The sequence below is a fragment of the Notamacropus eugenii genome, chromosome 3 (assembly GCF_028372415.1).
Source record: "Notamacropus eugenii isolate mMacEug1 chromosome 3, mMacEug1.pri_v2, whole genome shotgun sequence".
In the NCBI taxonomy this organism is placed as follows: Eukaryota; Metazoa; Chordata; class Mammalia; order Diprotodontia; family Macropodidae; genus Notamacropus; species Notamacropus eugenii.
In genome coordinates this window covers 319,199,347-319,223,592 of record NC_092874.1, presented here as the reverse complement: position 1 = coordinate 319,223,592, position 24,246 = coordinate 319,199,347, and the positions used below count along the sequence as shown (strand labels likewise).

General features: G+C 43.7%; 2 protein-coding genes across 2 annotated transcripts; one reads left to right on the top strand and one right to left on the bottom strand.

The window, feature by feature from the left end:
* Positions 1–3,370: 3,370 nt before the first annotated feature.
* Positions 3,371–16,688, bottom strand: TRIM72 (tripartite motif containing 72). Its single transcript, XM_072596812.1, has 7 exons — positions 16,571–16,688; positions 14,992–15,395; positions 9,366–9,461; positions 8,905–9,135; positions 8,279–8,301; positions 7,647–7,765; positions 3,371–4,098 (listed from the first exon to the last, which is right to left on the bottom strand). The coding sequence occupies exons 2-7, from the start codon at positions 15,385–15,387 to the stop codon at positions 3,530–3,532; spliced, it is 1,434 nt and encodes a 477-aa protein (XP_072452913.1). The 5' UTR covers positions 15,388–15,395; positions 16,571–16,688; the 3' UTR covers positions 3,371–3,529.
* Positions 11,070–13,213, top strand: PYDC1 (pyrin domain containing 1). The gene is made up of 3 exons (XM_072596813.1): positions 11,070–11,668; positions 11,968–12,018; positions 12,919–13,213. Exons 1-2 carry the CDS (start codon positions 11,395–11,397, stop codon positions 11,970–11,972), a joined length of 279 nt encoding a protein of 92 aa, XP_072452914.1. The 5' UTR covers positions 11,070–11,394; the 3' UTR covers positions 11,973–12,018; positions 12,919–13,213.
* Positions 16,689–24,246: the final 7,558 nt, after the last annotated feature.

Below are 24,246 nucleotides of genomic sequence, written 5' to 3'. Positions count from 1 at the left end.
TTGACTTGGATAAATGAGTTTCTTTGTTATTTGTAATGTATGTTCATTCTGGAGCTGGCATTTGGTAGGAAAAGCATCTAGCTTTGAATATATAAAGGGTGGAGCCCTCCTTTGTTGTTAAGAAACAGTAATCAGGAGTTTAGCTTGAACTTAAAGATTAAATCTCCTAGACAAATACTGTTTAAGGGAACAGACGGATAATTCTAGCCTGGCGCCTCCTCTATCTGAGGAGAGCAGAGTAGCCCCAGCCTTCCGTAAGGAATCAATCTCCCTTGGAGAAGGATGGGGGGTGGGAGATGTGTAGACAATAAAAACATTTATCCTTGTCTCCCTGCAAACTATTTTGGACCAACAGATTCTGCATGAACAACAACAAACAGCCACACACTCCATATCCTCCTTACGTAGTGTTGCTGATTAGGATAATATTCCTTACTGGCCCTAGGGCTTACAGGGCATCTCCTGCTTCTTGGTTCATGCCCAGTTAGCAGCTCAGGTTCAGACTCACTTTCATTGACTCATCTTGAGGAACTGATCCAATTATCTCCGCGGAATAGTTAGAGAATAATTACTGTCAATCATTAGACATTAGAAAATAATTAGTGTCAGTGATCAACAAAAGACTTTCATAAAAGAGATCTGTGTGGGTGGTGGCACTCAGGAAAGGCTTTAGGAAGGAGGTAAGATTTGAACTAGTCATGTAAAAATGGAATGTAGAGAGAAATGAAGAAGGCATTTCAGGTAGCGTAATGGTCTGAGTCAATGCGAGCCCCTTGAGCCATTGAAGAGTTTTAAGCAGATATTGTGTCAACTCAGTTCAGTTCAGCAACATTCATTCAATTAAATATTTATTAAATGACTACTAGATGTAAGGACCTGGAAGTAGGAATATATACATGTGTGTATTTATATTTATACACACATATATACATATACACATGTGTATGTCAATGTACATGTACATGCATATATACATATAGGTGCCTATGTACATACATATATCCTTGCTCTTGGGGAGCTTACAACCTCAGTGTTACCTCAGTGTCACCCCACCGCTGAGGGCCTCAGTTTCCTCATCTATAAAATGAAGAAGTTGGACTACATGGTTCCCTCTAGCTCTGACAGTCTATCATATGATTTCATAACCTAATGAAGGGAAAGATATGTCTACAAATAACTATAATACAGAAAAGAGTGAGATAAATGCAGAGGAGAGGCTAGGAGTAAGAGGCAATGAGTTATTTAAGGAGTAAAATTTGATCACTTTCACCTGCGGGTATCAGGCAGTGGAAAGTCCATTATAAGTATGGAGAATGGATGTAACCAGAAGCAGGGAATCTGCAGCCTCAAGGCCATATATGGCCCTTTAGGTCCTCAAATGTGGCCAACTTCACAAAACAAATCCCTTTAATAAAAGGACTTGTTCTATAAAACTTAGATTCAGTAAAAAGACCACATCCAAGGACCATGTGGCAGTGAGGTCCCCACCCCTGAATAAACAGAGGCATGGGAAAGCAAATGACAAAAATGGAAGCCAGAGTTGGAAAGTGGAGCCACTTTGGGGCTTCCTCTTGGAAGAGCTCAGCTGTGGACACACTGAGTTCAAGGTGAATGAAGAGATATCATGTGGTTAGGGGTTGAAAAAGAGCTGGAATTCTGAGGGACTTTGCCACATAGGAAGCCCTCCATAAAGTGATATGTAGATTTGGGAGTTATCCACACAGAGGCAACAATCAAAGCTTTGGGAGGTGGCTCAGTTTACTTGAAGTAGGACACAGAGTACAGTACAATGTTCGCCCTTTGTTGCCGAAGAAGACCATGCCATCAGAGAAATAATGACATGACTTGCACTTGACTTTGTTTCTGAGTGAGGGAGGGCTGTGCAGGTCTTCGGCCTTGCTCCTCCTCCAGAGCCATCTGAATCCAGTGACCAGATATTTATCAAGATGACTGGAGATGACCCAGGATGAGGCAATTGGGGTTAAGTGACTTGCCCAAGGACCAAGCATGCCTCCCTAGAGAACGAGTCCCTAGACATATTTAGGATCCCTGGTTCTTTGATTATAACTAATCCCTCCCTTAATTTATTCTTTCTCTTATTCCTCCCTCTCCCCTCTTCCTTTTTTTTCTCTCTTCTTTTTACACTCTTAAGAATTCTTTTTGCTCATGACTAAGGTAAAAATGTATATAGTAAGAATGTATGTGTATAACCCACGTAAGATTGCACACCCTCCTGGAGAGGGAGGGGGGAGGGAGAGAGGGAGGGAAAGGGAGAAAATCTAAGATTTATGGAAGTGATTGTAGAGAACTGAAAACAAATAAATTAATTTTTAAATATCAAAAATTAATTTAAAAGTTTTAAAAATTTTGAAAAATTAATTTTAAAAAATTTTTAAAAAGAATTCTTGTTGCTTTGAAATAATTATAGATTTAGAATTATCATAGAGTCAGGAATATACTAGCTGTGTGACACTTTTCACTACTTGCCTCATTTCCTCATTTGTAAAATGAACTGGCAAAGGAAATGACAAACCATGCCAGTATCTTTGCCAAGAAAACCCCAAGTGGAGTTATGAAGAGTTGGACATGACGGAAAAACAACTGAAAAGAGGTAGAGCAGGTATGGAGCTAGTGCCAGGACATTGTCTCCACAGAGAAGACAAAATATTTTTGCCTTTGAGTTACCCTGGGTCATGCAGCACTTACTTGCCCAAAAGATGAAGAGAAGAGAGGTACATGTGCTGAAAGGCACTTCCAACCCTGAAAGAGTTCTGATAAAGGGTGGGGTTCAAGAGCTGGAGAGGCAACACGGGAGACCTGTGAGAGGGTAAATGGGAGCTAGAGCAGGAAGGGAGGGTTGGGGGGATATTTCTACTTGTCTTTGTACAAGTAACCTCTTCCCTGCTCTTCCCCCCATTAGAATATAAACCTCTTGAGGGCAGGGACTATTTCATTTATGTTTTTGTATCACCTAGCACTGTGCCTGACCTGTAGTGTGTTCTATTGTCCTTGAATGAATGAATGACATGGAAATCATGGAAGTAGAGAAAATCAGTACACTGCGGGGCCCGTTAGGAAGGTCTTCAGCGTTAATATCAAAGTCATCAAGGAAGATGGCATACCTCAGACGACGGAGAGGGGTTCTGAGCTTTAGCCAATGGATTTGTTTTCAATTCCCCAACCTTTGGAGCTACAGAAAGGAGAGGAAAACCAGTGGGCAGGGCAGAGGGGTATGAGCAGTAGAGATAGAAGCAGGAAGAGACTGTTTCTTCCCTATCTAAGTGAGACCCCTTCAATTCAGCCCTACGCCAATCCATTCCTTTGTCAAATTCACTTCTCATCCCCTCTAGAAATTCAGACACTGGACGAGTCACACTTCGTCTTTTTTATTAGCCAGGAGTTTCAAACTTTAGAACTGCTCCCTCTCTCCTACATTATCCACCTAGACTTGCAGTAAGTGCTGAACCAAACGTTTGCTGACTGACTAACAAACTGTCCCCACCATCCGTCCCCTGCTCCTGATCTGGCCTCACTGCTCCCCGTCTGGCCCGAGCAGCAGCAGGGGCTGTGAATTCTTGCCCTTGTCGTGCCAGCAGACGTCGAAGAAAGGGTAGACGGGGCCCGGGAGGCGCTCGTGAAAGGAGTGGAGAGGGACCAGGTTATCTGGATCGCTGGAATCGAAGAAGCTGAAGATGCCGTCCTTGAAGCTGAGGTAGAGGCCGATCCTCGACGCTCGCCCGTCCACCTTGAGCACCTTGGGGTCCTTGCTCTCCACGTGGGCCTCGTACACCTTCCCTTCTCGCAGCCCCACCATCCAGAAGCCCTGCGAGGGGATGGGGTGCAGCTTCCCCCGACGGCTGACCTCCGCGGAGATCAGCCCCAGTCCCCAGCGGGGCTTGTCGCCCACCTCCACCTCCCAGTAATGCTCGCCCTCCGACAGCTGCTGCTTGGCCACCAGCGCCACAGCTTTGTCGAACTGCTGCGGGTCGTCCCCCGCCGGCGGCGCCTTCTGCTCCACGCACTCCACCCGCCGCCCGGACGGGGATACCAACAGGCTGGGGTGGGCAGTGGCTGGGTCAAAAGTGAGACTTCCCGGGGCTGCAACGGCAAGGGAAGAGAAGGTGGAGTGAGGAGGAAAGAAATCCCTGACCTTTGAACAACAGGGCATCTTCCCAGGCTCTCTGCCTCTCCCCAGCTATCCCTTTCCTCTCAGTGTCCAATTAATAAACTGAGAGTTTGGATTAGTGGATTCTTTCGAGATCTGTGTCCTATGATCTTTTATACAACTATAAATCTGGAATAGATCTTAAAGATCACTGAAGCCACCCACCTCTCCACCTTACCTGTAAGCAATGCCCTCCTTTGCTCCACCCTGCACTTTACCCAAGAAGGTAAACGCAGCCAGCATGGAAACCCAGGACAAGTATAAAAATCACCAGCGTATTCAGATCGAAGGACTTGTGGGGACAGCGACTGCACCAGAGAAAGATAGTTCCTTCTCCCCCTCCCCTCAATAAGTGTTTGTTTATTGATTCAGGAGCATCTGAATTTTAATTTTGCTTCAGAAACTTGCTATGTAATCCAGGGCAAATCATAGAAACTCTATAAGCCTTAGTTTCCTGTCTGTTAAATGGGATTAAAAATAGAACCTACTTCACTGGTTTATTGTGAGGGTCAAATGAAACAGAGATAGGGACCAAACTTATGGTTTCATTGATAGAAATATATTAATTATATTATATTATATTGTTATATCATATTATGTTACACTATATTCTCTTATATTAAAAGGGAACTCTGAGATGAGGAAACCTCTCCTTTACCACTTTATCTTCAACTAAATCTTAGAGAGCTGCGCAGATCACTGAGAGATTAAGTGACTTGTCTAGAGTCGTTCAGTTAGTGAATTTCAGAGGCAGGACTGGAACAGAGGTGTTCCTGGCTTTCAGATCTATTCTTTATGCCATGCGTAATGACATCTCTCCCAAGACGGGGACCATCCTCACTGATGGATCGAACACTGACTTGCCACTGGGGAGACCTTCACCTTCCTTTTGTGCTTCAAGAAAGGACACTCATGTTTCTACACTCTGTTTTGAAGAGTGATTGGGGAGTGGAGCGAGGGCAGAAAGGACAGACTCTGGAAATCAGAAGCATGTTAAGGAGCCAGCTTTCCCCTATACATCTGCCTTCAAAGTCTATTCTGTCTCCCCAGAATCTCCCTGAAAAATTCTGAAACGATTGGTGTCTTCTCTCAAAGCAGGAAGGAACAAAGCCTCTCCAGGAACAAGTCATCTTTCTCTCCACCACTGAGGTTGTTGCTTAGTCATTTTTTTAAGTCATGTGACCCCATCTGGAGTTTTCTTGACAAAGATACTAGAGTGGTTTGCCACTTCCTTCTCCAGCCAGATGAGGAAACAGAGGCAAACAAAGTCAAGTGACTTGCCCAGAGTCGCACAGCTAGTAAGTATCTGAGGCCAGATCTGAACTCAAACAGATGAGTCTTCCTGACTCCAGGCCTGGCACTCTATCTACTACATCACCTAGCCACCTTATACAAATAGGTCTTGGAACCTGGGCTACATAAAATTATTTGAAAAAAAGTTTTGTATAAATGTGAGCAATGATTGCTATCATCTAACAGCTTCAATTTTTGGAAAATTCTTCCATGTACTGAAATCTAGGAGGAGTATTTGAATTGGACATTAGAGGGGTGGGTAGGATTTTTTTCCAGTGGAAATAGCCTGGGCTTATTCTAGGTGAAGAACTTTGGTATTGGAGGGATAATAATTGTCCTTATCATCATCACCATCAACACCATCATTGCCAGCATTTATATAACACTAAGGTTTGCCTTGTGCTTTACATATCTTGTCTCATGTGAACCTCATAACAATCCTGTGAGTTAGATGCTATTTATTATCTACATTCTGCAGATGAGGAAACTGAGGCAGACAATGGTTAAATGTAGAATTCAAGGCATATCTAGCAAATCTCTGAAGGAGGATTTGAACTCAGGTCTTCCTAACTGCAGGTCCAGACTGCTAGATACCCTACTACCTAGCTGCCCATGAGATCTGTGATTTCATCAGTATGGCTACTCTCTCAAGGATGCTTATCTTTTTTCTTCCATGCCTTGTGGGGCTTATGTGATTCTTAACCTTATTCCCAATAAATTTCTTTAGGGCAGTGATTCTTAACCTTTTTTATTGTACTGAACCCTTGGCAGTCTGGGGAAGCACTGGTTGTCCCCCATGCCTGGAATTCTCTCTCTCCCAGTCAGCCTCCTTGACTTCCTTTAAGTCCCAGCTAAAATCTCACCTCCTACAAGAAGATTTACAGATCTGCTTAATGCAAGTGCCTTCCTTCTGTGATTACCTCCAATTTATCCTGTACATAGCTTGTGCATAATTGTTTATACATTGTACCTCTCCCCTTAGACTATAAGCTTCTTTAGAACAGGGGTTGTCTCTTGTCTTTTTAGCTAAAACACTTAACATAGTTCCTGGCATATACTAGATACTTAATAAGTGTTTGTTTGTTTGACCTGTGGACCTCTTAGGATAACACTTTTTAAATGAATAAACAAAATATATAAGATTACAAAGGAAACTTGTTATATTGAAATAACTGTAAATTAAAAATAAAAACGGTCCATAGAACTTCTTACCCTAGAGGTTTTACTCAATACACAGGAGGCTTTTTTTCTCTTTGTACCTCAGGGATGCCAATGTGGTATTTAGGCTGTTGTCTCCCATTCTCAATATATGACCATCCTACTTCCCTTCCAGTCATAGGTTTCTTAATAATTTCACTTCTGGCACTTGTCAGAATTAGTAATGTGCTACAGACACTGCTGACCAATTTGTGTCATTTCATTACCCTTGGGGTTATTTTTGGGAAATGACAGTACATTGTGATATGTAATGATATGTTGTTGTACAAAGGATAGGTTTTCATAGTTGGGGACAGTTTGGGACCAATTAAAAGCATTGCAAAACTTCCTCAATGTGATCCTGCAGTTCTGGTTGGGATGGACCTAATTCATTATCTATCCGAAGTGTCTAGAATATATGGCTTGATAGATTAATTTGACCTGCTGTCTGTCATTCATTTTGTTTTTCCATTGTATATGATTAGACTCATTTCTCTCACCTTGCTGTAGATTTCACTGAAAAGACTTCTGAGACTTAATAAAAAATAAATAGATAAAAAAAATTTAATGAATGTATTTCTTGGGTCTCTCTTCCTTCTAGACTGGCAGCACAAGGCATTGGGTACCTGTCAGTAGAGGGGCACCAAAAAGGGGTAAATGGCACAAAAGGAGGAGGGAGCCCCTTGGACATACTTTAAATAACTTCCTGGTTTTACTTGGAGTCCATCCAGCTAACTGTAGCCCTTGATTCTTGACCACTTTGTATTATTTTCTAGTTGCTTTAAGTGTAGTCCCTAGAGGGCAGTTACCCAGTGTTTATCTTCTCATCTTGTTTCTCCTGTGTGTCTAGTGTCTAGCACATGACTGGGCACAAGGCAAGGGACTCAGAAAAAATTTTAGTGACTTGAATTGGAATGGATTGAGCAGCTGCAGCTAAGAGATCGGTTTGAAGGTTACACTGGTACCCCTGAGACCAGCCAGTTGTCCATACCTGGCATCAGGGCCCGAAACATCTTTCTCCAGACCTGGAATTTGAAGTCATCAGAGATAATGGGCAGCTGGATGTCCAATCTAGCAGCTGGGGGTGACTCTGCTAGGATCTTCTGCAACCTGAGGAGATGCCAAGGGTAGAGGAAAATGGAATGCGCAGGATTGGAGTTTGCAAAGGCTAAGCTAAGGGCCTGAGCTTTCCAGGCATGGAAGGGGAAGACCAGGGACCAGAATATAAATGCCACTTTTTATTGACATTGGAAGAGAAGTCGCAGCAAACATGGGACTGGAGGCTCTGAATGCTCCAGAAGATCAAGTGAGTCAGGATGGGGAATCTAGACAATATGAACAAGTGCTGTCTAGCAAAGAAGATGCTGGATAGGGACACGGGTTTCAGAAGGAACTGTGTCAGGGTAAATTCGGCAGTTGTAAGCTTGTATATGTGTGTGTGGGAAAAGTAAGGAAAGTGAAGATCCTCCAAATGAAGGTGTCTATAGATATGTAAACGTTGAGGAGTTCCGATTATATATACTCTATATATATGAAGCAGGGGAGCCCCAAGTAAGGGTGATGGAAGGGACTAGGCTTTTCAGGGAGAACAGCCAGACCTTGCTTGCCCTGGGTAAGTCTTACCTGCTGACCACCAGGCAGTATTTCTAGAGAGAGAAAATGAGAGAAAAGACATGGAAAGTTGAATTAGAAACCACAAGACAGTAGGGAGGGAGCAGGTAAAGAAATATAGATAATGATAAAAGATAGGTAAATATTGCTTTTCTTGCTTCTACAGACCCTTATGCTCCTGAAAGTCAAAGCCTCAGGGCCCAGAAGAGAGATCCAAAGAGCTTAAGAAAATATGGGAGATCAAAAAGGGTTTTATAGGATGATTAGAAGAAATGAGGACAGTTCAGTTGTAGGGGTAACAGTGAGGGACTAGACGAAATCAGGAATCAGTCCAATTTCTCCAATTCAGTGTCTAGTATATAGTAAGCGCTTAATAAATGTCTTTTTTCATTCCTTTATTTGTGTATTCATTCACTATGTGACCATGGCCAAGGCACTTCTCCATTTTAGGTCTCAGTTTCCCTATTTGTAAAATGAGGAAATTGTATTAAATAATGTTTGTTTCCTTCCAACTCTAACATTATATAAATCTAGGATATTTTATGATTTTGAGGATCCAGAAGTCTGAGGAGTTGGCAAAGAGCTTATAATAAAGGAAGAAAGAGGGGAGGACCTGGGAAATCTAGGACAGCTCTCACCCTGAGGAATTCTGTTTGGGGCTGATCAGTCACTTCGTCCAACACCTTCTCCATCTGCTGCAGCTGATCAAGGTAGGAAGTGACAATTCTGCGTTCAGCCTTCAGGGCTGTCCCTGCCTCTTCAGTCACTTGCTCTGCCTCTTTGTTCAGTGAAGACTCCAATGCTATCAGGAAGGCCCGAATGACACCAAGCTGGTCCCCCACAGCCCGCTGGAACTGCCGTACTGTCTCCTGGGAAGTGAGGGTTGGCAGAGGAGACTTGAGAAGGAGGAGACCCCCAGACCTCAGCTCTCTCCCCCAAATCCCAGGTATCTAGTACCAGACTCTCCCTCCAGAACCCAAACCCTTCTCATGCTATGCATAGGCAGGCATCTATCGCCCAGCCATCAGCTCACCACCTACCTTCCTCTTCAGATGATTCTCTGGGAGCTCCATGTCTCCAAACTCTAAGCTCTACTCACCTCCACCTCAGCCAGTTGTCGATCCAACAGGGCTACAGTCTTCTCTTTGCGCATGCAGGCCTCCTGTAGCTGCAGCCTCTGTTGTGGAAGCTGCTTCTATGGAAGGGTAGAGAAATGGAGATGCTTAGGGGAAAGGGCAGTATCAAGAAAAGGAAGAATGTCAGGAGACAGAAGGCTAAGACCAAGGGGAATCATAGGTAATGGTGGAGCTACCACCATTCTCCTTGAAAGGAAGGAAACATATACCCTGTCTCCAATCTTTGTCCTGCGTTAGGCTGCTTTAATGCCTAGCTCAAATCCCACCTCCTCTATAAAGCCTTCCCGACCGGCAATGATTGTTTCCTTGTGCCTGTATGAATAGTATCTCTATGGTACATGAGGAAGACCGCAGCTTCAGAGGGATAAACTAACTTACACAGGGACATAAAGCACTTGGATAGACCCACATCTTCTCAGGCAAGTCCAGTGCTCTTGGCTCAGCACCAAGCTCAATAATGAAATATGGGGAAATTGCGCACTCTGACCACGAGAGGGCACCCGCTCTGTAGGGCTTGAGACCAGCTTGAGGATCTGGGAGGGGGACCTGAGAGAGGGGAATTTGCCATAACTCTATCCTCACACATGCATACTTAAATACTGCTTATATACTTTTATAAGCCCTTATATACTGCTTTCTGTCTATAACACCTGGCATTTACCCAACATCCTCCCTGGTATTGGGAGTTACCCTTGCATAAGTGTCATGGGATCAATTTATTGGAAAGTCATTCCAGGACAATAAATTTCTGAATTTCCTTATTAACTCAGTATAGATCAACCAATAGATACCACTTGCTTTCTTATCTTATGCCCACCTTCCCTTCCCCAAAGTGACTCTCATCCTGCCACTCATGCCCAGTCCTATTCCCCTCCCAACCTAACTTTGACAGTCGAAGTGGAAACTGGGAGAAAGTTGGGCAGAAAAGTATGTATGTGAGAGGAGAGAGGTGTGACAAAATCCTCTCTCTCAGGGCACCTCCCAGATCCTCAAGTTGATCCCAAACCCTATGGGGGAGGTGCCCTCTCTTGGTCAGGGTGCACGATTTCCCCATATTCTGTTACTGAGCTTGATGCTGAGCCAAGAGCACTGGACCACCCAAGTGCTTTATGTCCCTGGGCAAGTTAGTTCAGCCTGTTTCTTCCTCAAGTACCATAGAGATACAGGGCTTTTTCACAGAGCTGTTGGGAGTAAAGTGCTTCTGTCAGGTACATCATAAAAAGGTGAGTTAAAATTGGTACCATCTTTAAATAATATGTATTGAATGCTGGCCATGTACCAAGCCTGTTTCCCGTCTACGTTTTGAGAGACACTACAATGAAGACTCATCCTGTCCTTACCTCTTGAGAGTCAGGGTATAGAACTGGTCTGAGGAGATCAGCCAGTCTAGAAGCTCAGACTATGGGCAGGAAGCTGTGCTAAATGCTAAAACATTCCCCCTCCCCCCCCCCCAAAAAAAACACAAAGAAAGGCAAAAGATAGGGGGCTCCCAAAGAGCTCAGAGTCGAAAGGACTGCAGGAGGCTGAATTTAGAGCCAGATGACCTGCTGTCACTTATTCTGTATGACCTCAGGCAAGTCACTAAACTCCATTTCCTCATTTGCCAAATGAGAAAGCTGGATTAGACTCTGAGGTCCCTTCCATCTCTAAATGTTTGATCCTTAAGGCTCCCACTTACAAGTGGCTCCTGGACCTGACCTTGAGCAGAGGAGGAGAGCTAGATAGAGACGGGGAAAGGAAGGAGGTGGGAGAGTAGATAAACCCTCCCACTCTCCAAGGAGTATCCGGAAGCCCAGTCCTCCAGAACCCCATTCTAGAAATCTCGTAAACCCTTCCTCTCCTAGACCTCGGCATCCCGCGAAACTTCCTTCCTCACGCTGACGTTGTCTTCTTCTTCCTCCTCCCTCCTCTTCTTCCTCTTCATTTCCCGCTCTTGGGGACACAGCAGGCAAAACTGCAGACTGACCCTCTGACCACAGAGTCTGAGGAGCCATGCCCAGAGGCCGAGACCTCATCCTGAACGCTCTGGACAACTTGAATGAAGACGAGTTCAAGAGGTTCAAGACCAAGCTGCTGAGCGTGCCCCTGAAGCCAGGCTACTGCCACATCCCCAGGGGCATCTTGCAGGTAATAGACCGCGTGGACCTCACCGACAAGATCGTCAGTTACTACCTGGAAAACTACGGGATGGAGCTGACTGGGCAGGTGCTCCAGGACATCGGCATGCGGGAGGAGGCTGTCAGACTCCGGCAAGCAGCGGGGGCTGGTGAGGCTCGGGGCTGTTCCCTATGTCCCCTGCTCTTTTTGTGTTTGAGAACTGAGACCTTAACCTTGACCCATCCCGTGCCTTGCTCCTAACCGGAACCTGAGTCCTGACCCCAGCTTCCATACAGCTTCCTGCCCCCACAGTCACATACCATTTCTTTTCCTCAAACCCTCCCCTAACACACCCGCCCCAAGCAGTATAGCTAACTGTGAGAAGTCTTCTAAGACCCAAAGGGAGTTTCATCCTAGGGATGGGAGGATGATGAGACACCTCTTTCTCATTCCCTTCTCTCATTACAGTCTGAGGCTCAGCACTGACAGAGAGAAGCACTTCTGGGAGGCCCTCATCAGGTAAGTGATGTGAAAAGTGGTGTGAAAAGTGCCTACTGTGTACCCCAGGGCAGAGTGTGGCAGGTAGGAGAAGAGGAAAGCATAAGTCTGGCACTCTTCAGGGGTCATAGTAAGAGCCTAGACATCTAGTGTGAGAACGATACTAGGACACCATCTGGGCACTTATGTGCAGCCTGTCCTGGACCGTGAAGAGGGAGGGAAAACAGGAGGGAACAGATTGGCTGATTAGCCATCTCCAATGAGGGAAGGTTCCTCGGGAGCTTGGACTTGGGCTAGGGCTAAACTGGATGCGTACTGGGAGAATACCAGGAACATGGAACTTCCCTGCGCCTGATCTTACTAGAAGAGGGAGTTTCTTTGGGAGGAGTTGGATCTGCAACATACCTTAATAAGGAATGATAATAAATAACCACCAAATACATAGCACTTCAAGTCTACAAAACACCCCACTCACTACAATGCATGAGTTAGGGTGGTACAGCTGTTATCTCCATTTTATAAAGAACCTGAGGCTTAAGGTCACATGGCTAGTAAGCATCTAAGGCAAGATTCGAACAAAGGTTGTCCTACCTCCAAGTCTGATGCTCTATTTTACTGTCTCCTAGTGGGGGAGGGAGGGAGGAGTGGAGCAGAATTTTGAAGCTAGAAAACCCAGCTGAGACTTATGCAATAATTTAGGCAAAGAATGATGAGGATTGGAGCTAAGGCAGTGGCACTGAACATGGAGAGAAAGGGTCAGATGTAATACAGATATAGATTGGTGATAGACAAGATGGAAGGAAGGACCTTTCCTGGTCAAAGGCTTCACTTTTTGTATGACAGTCAGCATTCTATTCTGTTACTACCTCCCCAACTAGCTACCTTCTCACCTGGTCTCTCTTATCTCCACTTTGCCCCCAGGACTATATACATCATGGACCACGGCTGATTGATCTTCATCACTGGACCCATAGAAGTAGACCAACGAATCCTGATTGAAGACATCACCAACCCTAATTTGAGGTTCTTCAGTTTTTTTGAGGCATGGGGCTTCAACTACCAGGACCCAGGGCAGTCTTTTTATCACTGACACCAAAGGGCTTCTAACTGTTCCCTGACCTTTCTCTGGCTCTATCTCTCCCCACAAAGTCAATTTTTGTGCCAGACATCCTCACCCACTTGTACCTACATTTTTATACATTCAAATTCACCAAAATCTGACTGCCTCAGTGCTTATTTGTAGATAAATTCACATAGAGTTGACACTGCGAGTGTGTCTGTGTACACAGCATGTGGACTGCACAGGGACACATTCTTGCATGTATGTGTGTGTGTATGTGTGTGTGTGTGTGTGTGTGTGTGTGTGTGCTGTCCCCTCCACATCTGTGAGGGTAAATCATCTCCCCTGTGCCTGCCCCTATCATAGCATACAGGTTTAACTACTTCCTATGGTCCCAAGATTTGCTCCTTTGAAAATGTGCCAAGATTGACACCTAGAGCCTCACCCCTTTGCCCCTATCACCCACATCCAACCCCACCTTCTACCAGCCATGCCTCTGACATAAATTCTCCAGCCCCCAACACATTCTTCTCTCCATAGAAACTTTCTGTTTGTGTCTGTATGGAGGCAGAGAATTTAAATTTAGCACAAGCAAAGGCTGCTTGCTAAAGGTGACTTTTCCTAAACCCAACTTGAGGTTCAACTCGGACTGGAAGAAGAGAGAGGAGGCACTTTAGGATTTTCTGCATCAGAAGAGACTTCAGAGATTTTTAATGTTTCCTCTCTGCCATGGAAGACATGGGGGAAGAGGAAGTCACAATTCAGGCTCTTCCTGGCGTTCACAATGAGAGCTTGGATACAGAGAAATTCTTGTGCCAAGTTAAACTCTCAACATCCTAAAACTTTTTGCCCAGGATTTTTTACTTAACATTCTTCAATCTCTCCCTTCCTACTCCATCTAGAATAACTCACTCAATTTGTCCCCAACACTATGCTACTCATAGTAAGTTAAGGAATATTTAAATTCTATTGAACTAAGTAATTTGAGGCATTTGGTTCAGCTGCTTCAGTTGTGTCTGACTCTTCATGACTCCATTTGGGGGTTTTCTTGGCAAAGATACTAGAATGGTTTGCCATTTCCCTCTCCAGCTCATCTTACAGATGAGGAAACTGAGGCAATCTGGGTGAAGCGATTTGCCCAGGATCACAAGCTAGTAAATATCTAAGGCTGGATTTGAATTCAGGTCTTTCTGACTCCAGGTCCATAGTTCTATCCACTGTGACACCAGCTGCCCAAGTAATTTGAAGAATACATAAGCTCTCTTCCTCAAACTCAGATTCAAAACTACTTCTTCATAGTCTTACTATATTTCTTAATAGTCTAACACTTTTCATATGGAATTTACCCATATACCCAACTTCTTACAATTGCCACAATGTCGCTGACCTTGAGTCCCAGTGCTTCTGTTGTCAGACTCTTTTCTCTAACTTTGCCCATAGATCCACCCTCCAAACCCCTCTCTAATCAGAACCCTATTCCTGTTCAAGTCATTTCCTGATCTTCAACAAGGATAGGTCTTGTAATTGACTGGGGAGTAAGAAGGGAGGGAGAAAAGATAAAATACTTTACCCCAAATCCTGAAGGTTATTCAGATACTCAGACCCTGTACTCTACCATGCTCTCTGGCTTTGTCATTTTCCCAACACATTTTCTGTATTTCCCCCCCATCTCCAGGTTAGCTCTTAGGCAATACATCCAAGCTTAAACCCCAGCAGCCCTCCCAAAATGAAAACTGTCCCCTAGATTCCAGGAGTTCCTCTCTGTACTCAGGACCTACTGGCAAATATGCCCCATCCAACGCCCTGTGGGAATATTCCCTTTTGTACCCACTCCAAAGTCCCTAGGGTAAATACTTCCCTCAGTACCAACAAGAAGGCCATAGGAATAGGGCTGGGTTAGGGATGGGATCCTGGACCAGAGCCCTCACTGTTACCTTCATCCTCTGGTGGGCCTCAGCAGCAGTGACCACACTGTGACCTCGGTGCTTGCCCAGAGAGGCACACACTCCACATATCAGTGCCCGGTCCTGCTCACAGTAGACACTCAGGGGGTCCAGATGTTCCTCACAATGGCCCTGTGGCACTTGAGCCAGGCTCTCCACTAACCGTGCCAGCTGTTGGTTGGTACTGAGCCCATCGGGTTTTGTGGGTGCCTGGCAGGAAGGGCAGAGCACAGTTCCAGCCTGAGTATCCGGGACCAGACGAAGGAGGCAATTGCGGCAGAAGCTGTGGCCACACTCAGCTGTGATGGGTGCATCAAAGAGCTTGAGGCAGAGTGGGCAGGATAGATCCTGGTACATGCCCTGCATCAGGGCAGGAGCACCCGACATGATGGGACCTGGGGACAGGTAAAGAAGGAAGAGGTCAGAGGTGCTTCTGGAGATGCCCACTGGCATTTCTGAAGTACCCAGTTGAAGTCCAAGCATCCTTATCCCCCTGTTCACCAGCATCTCTCTCCCTCCCCCTTCTAATTAGCTAGGTGGAACAGTGGATAGGACACTGGGTCTAGATCCAGGAAAAACTGCATTCAAATCTGCAGACAGTGTGACCCTGAGCAAGTCACTTAACTTCTGCCTCAGTTTCTACAACCGTAAAATGGGGATAATAATAGCACCAGCCTCCCAGAGTTGTTGTGAGGATCAAATGAGATATTTGTAAACCATCTAGCACAGTGCTTGGCACATAGTAGTGCCTTAATAAATGCTCATTTCTTTCCTTCCTCTCTATATTCCCATCTCTCTAGCTCAGACCAGAGTATACTCATTCTCCCAACCTATGTATAGAGGTTTCATCACTCCAGCTAGGACCTAGGTGTTCCCAGGAAGTTCTGTCTTGCCAGCTCAGATTGAAGCAATCAAATCATATCAGCTTGGAACATCAGTGTTCCCCCTGCACAGATCTAGAAATCCCCATTCCCCATCAAAGAATGAGACCAGAAGCTGAGCCAAGTTCTATAAATAGACCTGACAGATGCATAAACCAGTGAGTGTCACCACCACCCAAGGAGGGAGAAAGCAAATGCCACAGGCCTCCACCCCAGAGGACTCAATTCAGAATCAGATACTCCTTCTTCCCAGTCTTCCTGCTTTCCTCTTTGTCTCACTGTCCACTACCCCAAGGCCCATGATTATAGACCTCCTGCTCCTGCTATCCACCCTTCCTCGAAAAACTCAGGGCCTCCAGTGAACTACACTTAGTTCTCTCAAGTCACTGCATATCCCAAGGTCATCCCTCATTTACAGACAATGAGTGACTCCTTCAATAGCCCAACCCCATAGATTCCAGAATTTTTGACCACCCCATCCTCAGCCCCTGCTTCTTCCAATGTTCAAAGCTCTTACTTCTTCCCTCTTTCCCTCTGTCACACCTTTCTCAAAACACAGACTTTCTACTCCCTGGGCCTTCCTTCTCCACTCTCTCCTGTTCCAAAGAGTAGAACTCTTCCTTCTCTATTCCAATTCCCTATATCTCTCCCCTTAACCCCACTGGGAACAGAATGAGAGAACGTCTTACCAAGATTTAGGGTTTCTGCCAGAGGTCAAAGTTGTGAAGTAGGGTTGGGAAAGGGGATTCAAAAGCGTGGAGTAGTGACCCAAAGTGAGTGTCCAGTCCAAGTCCTTTCTGACTTTGCTGGAACCCAGAGTGATATTTATATATCTTGGCATGCTACATCTCATCAGTTCAACTAGTTCTAAATTTGGGTCGTGATGGGGGCCTGGAGGAGGGGCATCACATGTCAGAGCCTCCTGTCAGGCCTAAAGAATTCTCCTGGAATTAGCCATCTCCCCTCTCTACCCCTCCCCCCAACTCTCAGGCTAACCCAGAAGCAGACACAGTCCAAAGTCTACTCCTGCCCAAAGCTCAGTCCATTACAGGGTCAAGCGTACCTCATCGTTCAACTAATTATCCAAGCCAAGTTCAGAGCCCAGCCCAGTCCAGAGTCCTTAGACTCCAGTCCTGACTACAACCTAGATCCCAGCTGTCTCACAGAATCACAGAATCTGAGTTGGAAGGGACCTCAGAGTCTATGCCGTACTTGAGCAAGGACTCCTTGTACAGCAGACATAACCAATCGTCATCTAGTCTCTTCTTGAAGACCTTCCACATGTCTTTTTAATTCAATTTTTATTTTTCAGTTCTAAATTCTCTCCCTTTGGCCTCTTCCTCTCCCACTTCCTCCCACGAGAGGCAGTTAAACAGTGAATAGAGTGATAGGCATGGCGTCAGTCCAACTCTGGCCTTAGACACTTGCTAGCTATGTGACCCTTAATGCTTCTTTGCATCAGTTACCTCAACTGTAAAATGGGGATTATAATAACACCTACCTTCTAGGGTTGTTAGGAGGACTAAACGAGATAATATTTGCAAAGTGCTTAGCATGGTGTTTGGCACATTTTGTTGTCATTCAGTCATTTTTCAGTCATGTCTGACTCTTTGAGACCCCACCTGGGGTTTTCTTGGCAACCATATTGGAATGGTTTGCCATTTCCTTCTCCAGATCATTTTACACACAAGGAAACCAAGGGAAACACAATGCTGTGACTTGCCTAGGGTTACATGGCTAGTTAAGTGTCTGAGGCTAGATATGAACTTAGCAAAATGAGTCTTCCTGAGTCCAAAACTTTATCCACTGCACACCTAATTGCCCAACCTACCACACAATAGGAGCTTAATAAATGCCTATTCTCTTCCCATGGAGAAAGCAAGAAAAACAAAACTTACTACAAATATTTGTGGTCAAGCAAAATAAATGGCCATATTAGCCATGTCAAATACATACATACACATATATAACGTAAATACGTATACTCACCTGTCTCTATGCCTCAGCTCTACTTTGAATCCATCTCTTTATATGGAAGTGAATAATCCTTCCATGAAATCTGTATGGACACAGTGGTTTGTGTGTCATTGCCCCCTTCTCCCCACCCCACACTGAGAGGAGGGACTGACTGTGTTTTCCACTTTCTTTGTCTCCCCTGTGCTTAGCCCAGCACATGTATGAAGCACTTGATAAACAACGTGGGGTTCTGCCACTGCCAAAGCAAACCATCCCACATCTGGATAGCTCTAATTGGCAGAAAGTTTTTCTTTACTACAACGCTAAATTCACCTCTTTGTCACTTCCTCCTTTTGTACTTAAGCTATGTTTCCACTTGGAGTCATTTCAGGACAAAAATAACTTTTACTACACACACACACACACACACACACACACACACAATCACACAAAGGTTAAAGAAAAGTAAACTAAACAGATGAACTCTTCAGGTCTTTGATTACAGATAGGGCATTCACTAATATTTCTCTTCATACCTATTCTACCTCATTCTGTCTTGTAACCCTTTCTCTCTCTGTCTCCTTTTAAGATTTTCCCTTAAACTATTTACCTAAAGAAGACCCATGAGGTCAACGGATTCCTTTAAATCAACAGAGGAACAAGTAGGTAACAGCTCCTGTCCTATTCCAGAATAAAAAACTACAGATTTATCAAGGCCTTCTCTCACAGGGAGAATTCAAGGTAAACCCTGAGAAGAGAGGAGTTGGGTTGACTGGAAGATTAATGGGAGTGGTATAGGGAGATGGCTTGTCTGATGGTTTTTGAATTGGAACCAGGTTACCCCTGCCCTGTTCTTTGCTCTTCCCTGACTGGGGTAGGGTGATCACCTATGGGTGGTATCCTCACTATTTTCTAAAGACCATCCACAGTTCCTCCTTTAGTAAGGAGATGGCAATCAAGCCACAAGTATTTATGTACCAGGCACTGTGCTGAGCACTAGATATACAAAGGAAAGCAGATATATGGTCTCTGCTCTCAAGTTCAAATACAAAAAAGGGGGGGAGGTGGCATAAAAGGTATATACAGTAGAAGTGAAAAATAATCTTAGAAGAAAGTCACTAGCATTGGTGGTGAGAAAAGGAGAAGGAGAGGCTGGGAAAGGTCTCTTGCAAACAGTAGAGTTTGAGCTGAATCTTAAAGGAAACCAGGGAAGGCAGAAGAGTGAAATAAGATGTAAAAGAAAAAGCTCTGAGATGGGAATTAGGAGACCTGGGTTCTAATTCCAATTTTAGCACTTACCTTAGGACAAATCATATTCCCTTTCTAAAAGAGTCAGGCCTTAGGCCTTGCTGAAATGAGTGAATGTCTTAGAAATTCGAGCTTCCTCTTAGATCTAAGAGGCCTAATCCTTTGGCCCTGGTCTTTCAGCTTTCACTACTTCATAGTATGGTGGAAAGACTACTCTATTTGTAGTCAGGGGTCTAGGGTTTATATCTTGATTCTGCGGTTTACTACCTGTGAAACCTTCAGATCTCAGTTCCTCGTCCATAAATTGAGGGGGTTGGATAAGATGACCCTGAAGGCCCCTTCTAGTTTCAAGTCTACAATCTATGACATTCTAAGCTTTCCCTAATTACTAAGCCTGAACTCAAGGCCATGGTCTCTCAACCGACTCCCTGAGTGCAAAGATATAATGCATTCCACCTGGTAGGTGCCAGATGACACAATAGATAGAGCATGGGGCTCATAGGAAGATCTAAGTTCAAATCCTGCCCTAGACACTAGGTGTATAAGCTAGGGCAAGTCATTTAACCTTCCTCATCCTCAGTGTCCTCATCTGTAAAATGAGGGGGTTAGCCTCTAAAATCTCTTGCAGTTCTAACTTTATGAACCTTCTACCAGTGCCTCTAAAACTGGATCCTATCTTGGCATCTGCTCTTTCTTTCCCTTCAACTCCTTGCTGCCACATACTCCAAATGACAAAAGTGAATTTTCTAGGGTTTCTTCACAAGGAAAAAACATACATACATACATAGATACACACATGTATGTATACATACATATATGTATATGTGCATATATGTGTGTACATGTATTCAGAAATCACATGTACCAGAGAAAAACTATTAGAAGAAGCACTATCCAGTTTCAGACAGTCTAAGTTACTCTGCTTAGCAACAGCTCCCCAGGCTTGACTTGGCCTGTCATTTTCTCAGTTTCACACCACAACCTAATACCTTCCTGGTCCTACAAGAACATAAATTCTTCTACCTCCAAAAATGCTGACTTGAAATTTCCCTGCCTGTGTGTTCCAAACCCAGCTCATTCCCGAGTTCAGCTATCCCTTTACAATTTAGGAAGTGATTTCATATGCAGTCATCCCTTTGATTCTTGTAACTCCTATGTAGTCCAAGCAGTTTTGATCCCAGAATCAACTCATATGCAACTGGGAAATCCCTTGGTTGCTTGACATGACATTTGCATTCCAATCTAACAACTGGCCTTTCCCTACTAAGGGAAAGAAGCAATAGTCATAGGCAATTCCCAAATTTCACACTAGATGATCTGTAAAATAACAATAAAATAGAACCTGTCCCGCCTACATGAGGGAGGATGAGGATCAAAGGGAACCACTGGTTGTGAAATTGCTTTCTAAACTATAAAGTATTAGATATGTGAAAGGAATTATTCTGATTATCAGTCTGGAAGGGAGGGAGTTCTCTAGAAGTCAGCAGGCAGCCTGAGGGCATGCCAGAGTAGAGGCCCAGAAGGAAAAAAAAAGGGAAAGCCTTCTAATAAACCAGTTTGGGAAGATTCTTTGGGAGGCTATATGTAGGACGGTGGGAGTCTGAGACATCAAGGGGCACGCATGGGGTGGGAAGTTTCAGGTAACCCTTGCTGTACAGAATTAAAATGACAGTCTCCATAAGGACAGGATCTATTTCTTCTCTCTCTTTCCTTAATGTCTCTGGCAGGGGGGCTTGGACATAGTTGGTGCCTAATAGTTGCTTGTCAAATTTTGTGAAGTACCTAGTGTGTAGTTGGTGCTTAATAAATATTAGTTGACTTAAAATTGAATTGATTTAAAATATAAAAATTACAAAATGTTAGAGCAAAAAGTACTGATTTGAGTTCATTTTGCTTTGTTCCTTTCTTTATGGTGGTGAGTAGATTTTAGCATACAACAGCAAAATTGGTGGTTAAGCAAGCTGGTGCCAGGTGAACCTTATTTTTCTATTAATCTACACTAGGAATTAAAGATATATTCTGATCATTAGAAATATAATCCCTGAGCCCAACAGCAATGGGTATAAGTTTCACAAAGATTTTTTTGAGCTCAACATAAACAAAACTTCCTAGCTATTAGAGCTATTCTAAAGTAGAATGCACTAACTGATAAGGAAGTGAATGCTCCATTACTGGATGTTTTCCAGGGCACACTGAATTTCCTTTTACAGAAGAGTTATAATTAGCAATTTTCAAACCTGGGTCTAGCAGCCTGAAACATGCCTTCCATTTATTTTGGGGAATAGAGTGCGTTGGTGGAGCCCAGATACTAAGAAGCTATTTCTGCCAGGCCATCATGGTGGAAAGATGGACAAACAAGGGGCTGGGAATTCACCAGTGGTACTACCAACAGGTAAGAGGAGTGGTAAAAGAAAGCAGTCTCTTACTATTTCCTTTTAAAATAATTATTCTTGCTGACTGTGTGCTAAGTTCACAGTTTTTTGTTCCTTTGTTTCTGGCAGCAAAAGAACTTCAATATTAGCATCTTCTAAATTTTGGCATCCTGGAACAAAATCTTAATTGCTCCAAACTAGTTATGAGTCTCCTTCTCTGAATTTTGTAGAGGACAGTCTTGTTTATATATGAATTAGATAGCTGACTTCTCAGGGATACAATACAAAATGCCCTGGATTTGGAACCAGGGGACCTGAGGCAGGTAACTTATTGTCTCTGGTTCTAAGTTTCCTCCTAAGTAAAATAAGGGGTTTCAGATAATTGGGAAAAGTCCTTGCAGAAAGTTTCTCCAATAAGAATCTCATTTCCAAGATTTATAAGAAGCTTAGTCTCACATATAAGAACTAGAGTCATTCCCCAATAGATACATATCAAAGGATATGAAGAGGCAGTTTTTCAAAAGAAGAAATACAAGCTATCAACAGTCAAATGGAAAAAAAAGATCCAAATAAGTAATAATTAGAAAAATGCATATTAAAATAACTCTGAGGTTCTACTTCTTACTCATCAGACTGTCAAAGATGACAAAAATATAAGGAAATTGACACATGTTGGAGGGGCAATGAGAGAACAGAGATATTGGTATACAATTGGCAGAATGTGAAGTGAGAGGATGAACCTTTGATTGAATCCAAACTTCACAGAACAAATTCCTTTAATAAAAGTTGTTCCATGAAGTTTGGATTCAGTCAAAGGGCCTCACTTGAGGAGGGCACATGTGGCTTCAAAGCTGCAGGTTCCCCACCCCAGACTCTAGCCATATTGGGACATAATCTGGAATCGTGCTCTAAAAGCCCTGAACCTGTCTATATCCTTTGACTTACCACTAGTAGGGTTATACCCCAATGCAATCAAAGAAAGAGAAAAATGGCTCATATCTACAAAAATATTTGTGTCAGCTTTTTGTAGTGGTAAAGAACTGGAAACTGAGGAAGAACCCATAAACTGGGGAATAGCTAAACAATTTATGGTACCTAAGTATACTGAAATATTATTGTTCTGTCAGAAAAAATGAAAGGAATAACCATCCCATCTCAGATATGTCTGAGATGACTTGTATGAACTAATGAGAGTAAAGTGAGCCAAACCAATGTAAAGAGAAACAACTCGGAAATAATGAAGAATTCTGATTAGTGTAATGAGCAACTACAAATCTGGAATAAAAATAATGACGCATGGTACCCATCTCTTATCATCTCTTGATAGATTCAAGATGAAGAATTAAACATACATATTTTTGGATATAACCAATGTGGAATGCATTTTGCTTTAATATGAATATTTGTTAAAAGGGTTTTGTTTTTCTTTTTTCAATAGGGAATTGGGAAATTGTCCAAGAGGTGAGAGGAAGAAGCAGGCTAAGGATAATATATATCTTATAAGCCTTCTAAATGAGGCCAGAAGAGATCAAAAACAAGCAGGAAAGCTTTCAAAGTGATATACTGAATTTATTATACATAAAAAGAAAACAAACTATATAACTTTGCAGTCTCACAGACAAGCCTACCTTGTTAGACCACACATGCGGAAAGCCTCATTTTATTTTGGTGCTTAGGTAAAATGAGGTATTGAAATGGATCATCTCTAAGGGCCTTCCCAGTTCCCTCTTTCCTGCTAAATCTACTCTGTCTTCATTGTGACTTGATGTGTCCAAGCCTCAGTACTATTCCAGGCCATCACCTCTACTGTGACTATGTTCTCATCCTTTCCCAATACCGACCCCTTGAAATAGCTTAACGCTCCTCTGTCCTCTACTTTTGAATGCCTGTTCCCTTTTGCTACACTAACTGCCCCTTCCCAAACCCCATACATATATTGCTGTCTCCATCCAATTGCTTCTATTGTAACAGAACTGAAAATAATCAGGAAACTGGGTTTAGTCCACTACAAATTTATGCCATCTAACATCAACATGGGGGCAGCTAGGTGGCTCAGTGGATAGAGTGCCACACCTGGAGTCAGGAAGACCTGAGTCCAAATCCAACCTCAGATACATGTTAGCTGTGCGACTCTGGACAAGTCACGACCCTGTTTGCCTCACTTTCCTCATTTGTAAAATGAGTTGGAGAAGGAAATGGCAAACTATTCCAGTATCTGATAAGAAACACCCCCCCATGGGGTCACAAAGAGTGGGACACAACTGAACAACAATTACGCCACGAGGTCCTCAGTGCAGCATGGCCATCCTACTTCTCCTTGCTGATTGATTTCCTGTCCCACTCATTACTACAGCTGTTCCAAATCTTCTTTTCTCCCCTCAAACCTCTCATGCCAAAGCCTCCCACAGCTCTCCTGAGAATTTCAAGTGATACCTGGCTGGGCTGTCTAACAACTTCTCCCCTTGGACCCAGTGACAATGTAAGGAGCAAATTTCCAGAAGTCTCTGTCCATAAAGACCAGGTGGAGTTGAGCCTGTAACAGGCACCAAGAGGGCACTAGAATAAGAAAGTTAGGCTTCTGAGGCTCCAACCAATAGGATATTCTAAAATTCTTTCTACTACTCTGGTGGTAGCCATTCACAGGCACTGGGTATCTTTTTCCCTCTTCTGGGATATGAGAGCTTAACAAAAATGCTGTGAATCCCTCAACCCCTAACCCAGTCTAAAAATATGGACTCCAAACTCCCTCAAAAGGATCCAATCCTTTTGAATTTAGCACGACCCTTTGG

What these genes read in the sequence shown, in the direction of transcription:
- PYDC1 (XM_072596813.1), top strand. Translation starts at nt 11,395, where the DNA reads ATGCCCAGAGGCCGAGACCTCATCCTGAACGCTCTGGACAACTTGAAT.
- TRIM72 (XM_072596812.1), bottom strand. Translation starts at nt 15,387, where the DNA reads ATGTCGGGTGCTCCTGCCCTGATGCAGGGCATGTACCAGGATCTATCC. An exon ending in CCCAAACAGAATTCCTCAGG is followed by an intron (nt 8,302 to 8,904) that starts GTGAGAGCTGTC and finishes TTCTCTCTCTAG; the next exon opens with AAATACTGCCTGGTGGTCAG. An exon ending in TACTGCCTGGTGGTCAGCAG is followed by an intron (nt 7,766 to 8,278) that starts GTAAGACTTACC and finishes GCATCTCCTCAG; the next exon opens with GTTGCAGAAGATCCTAGCAG.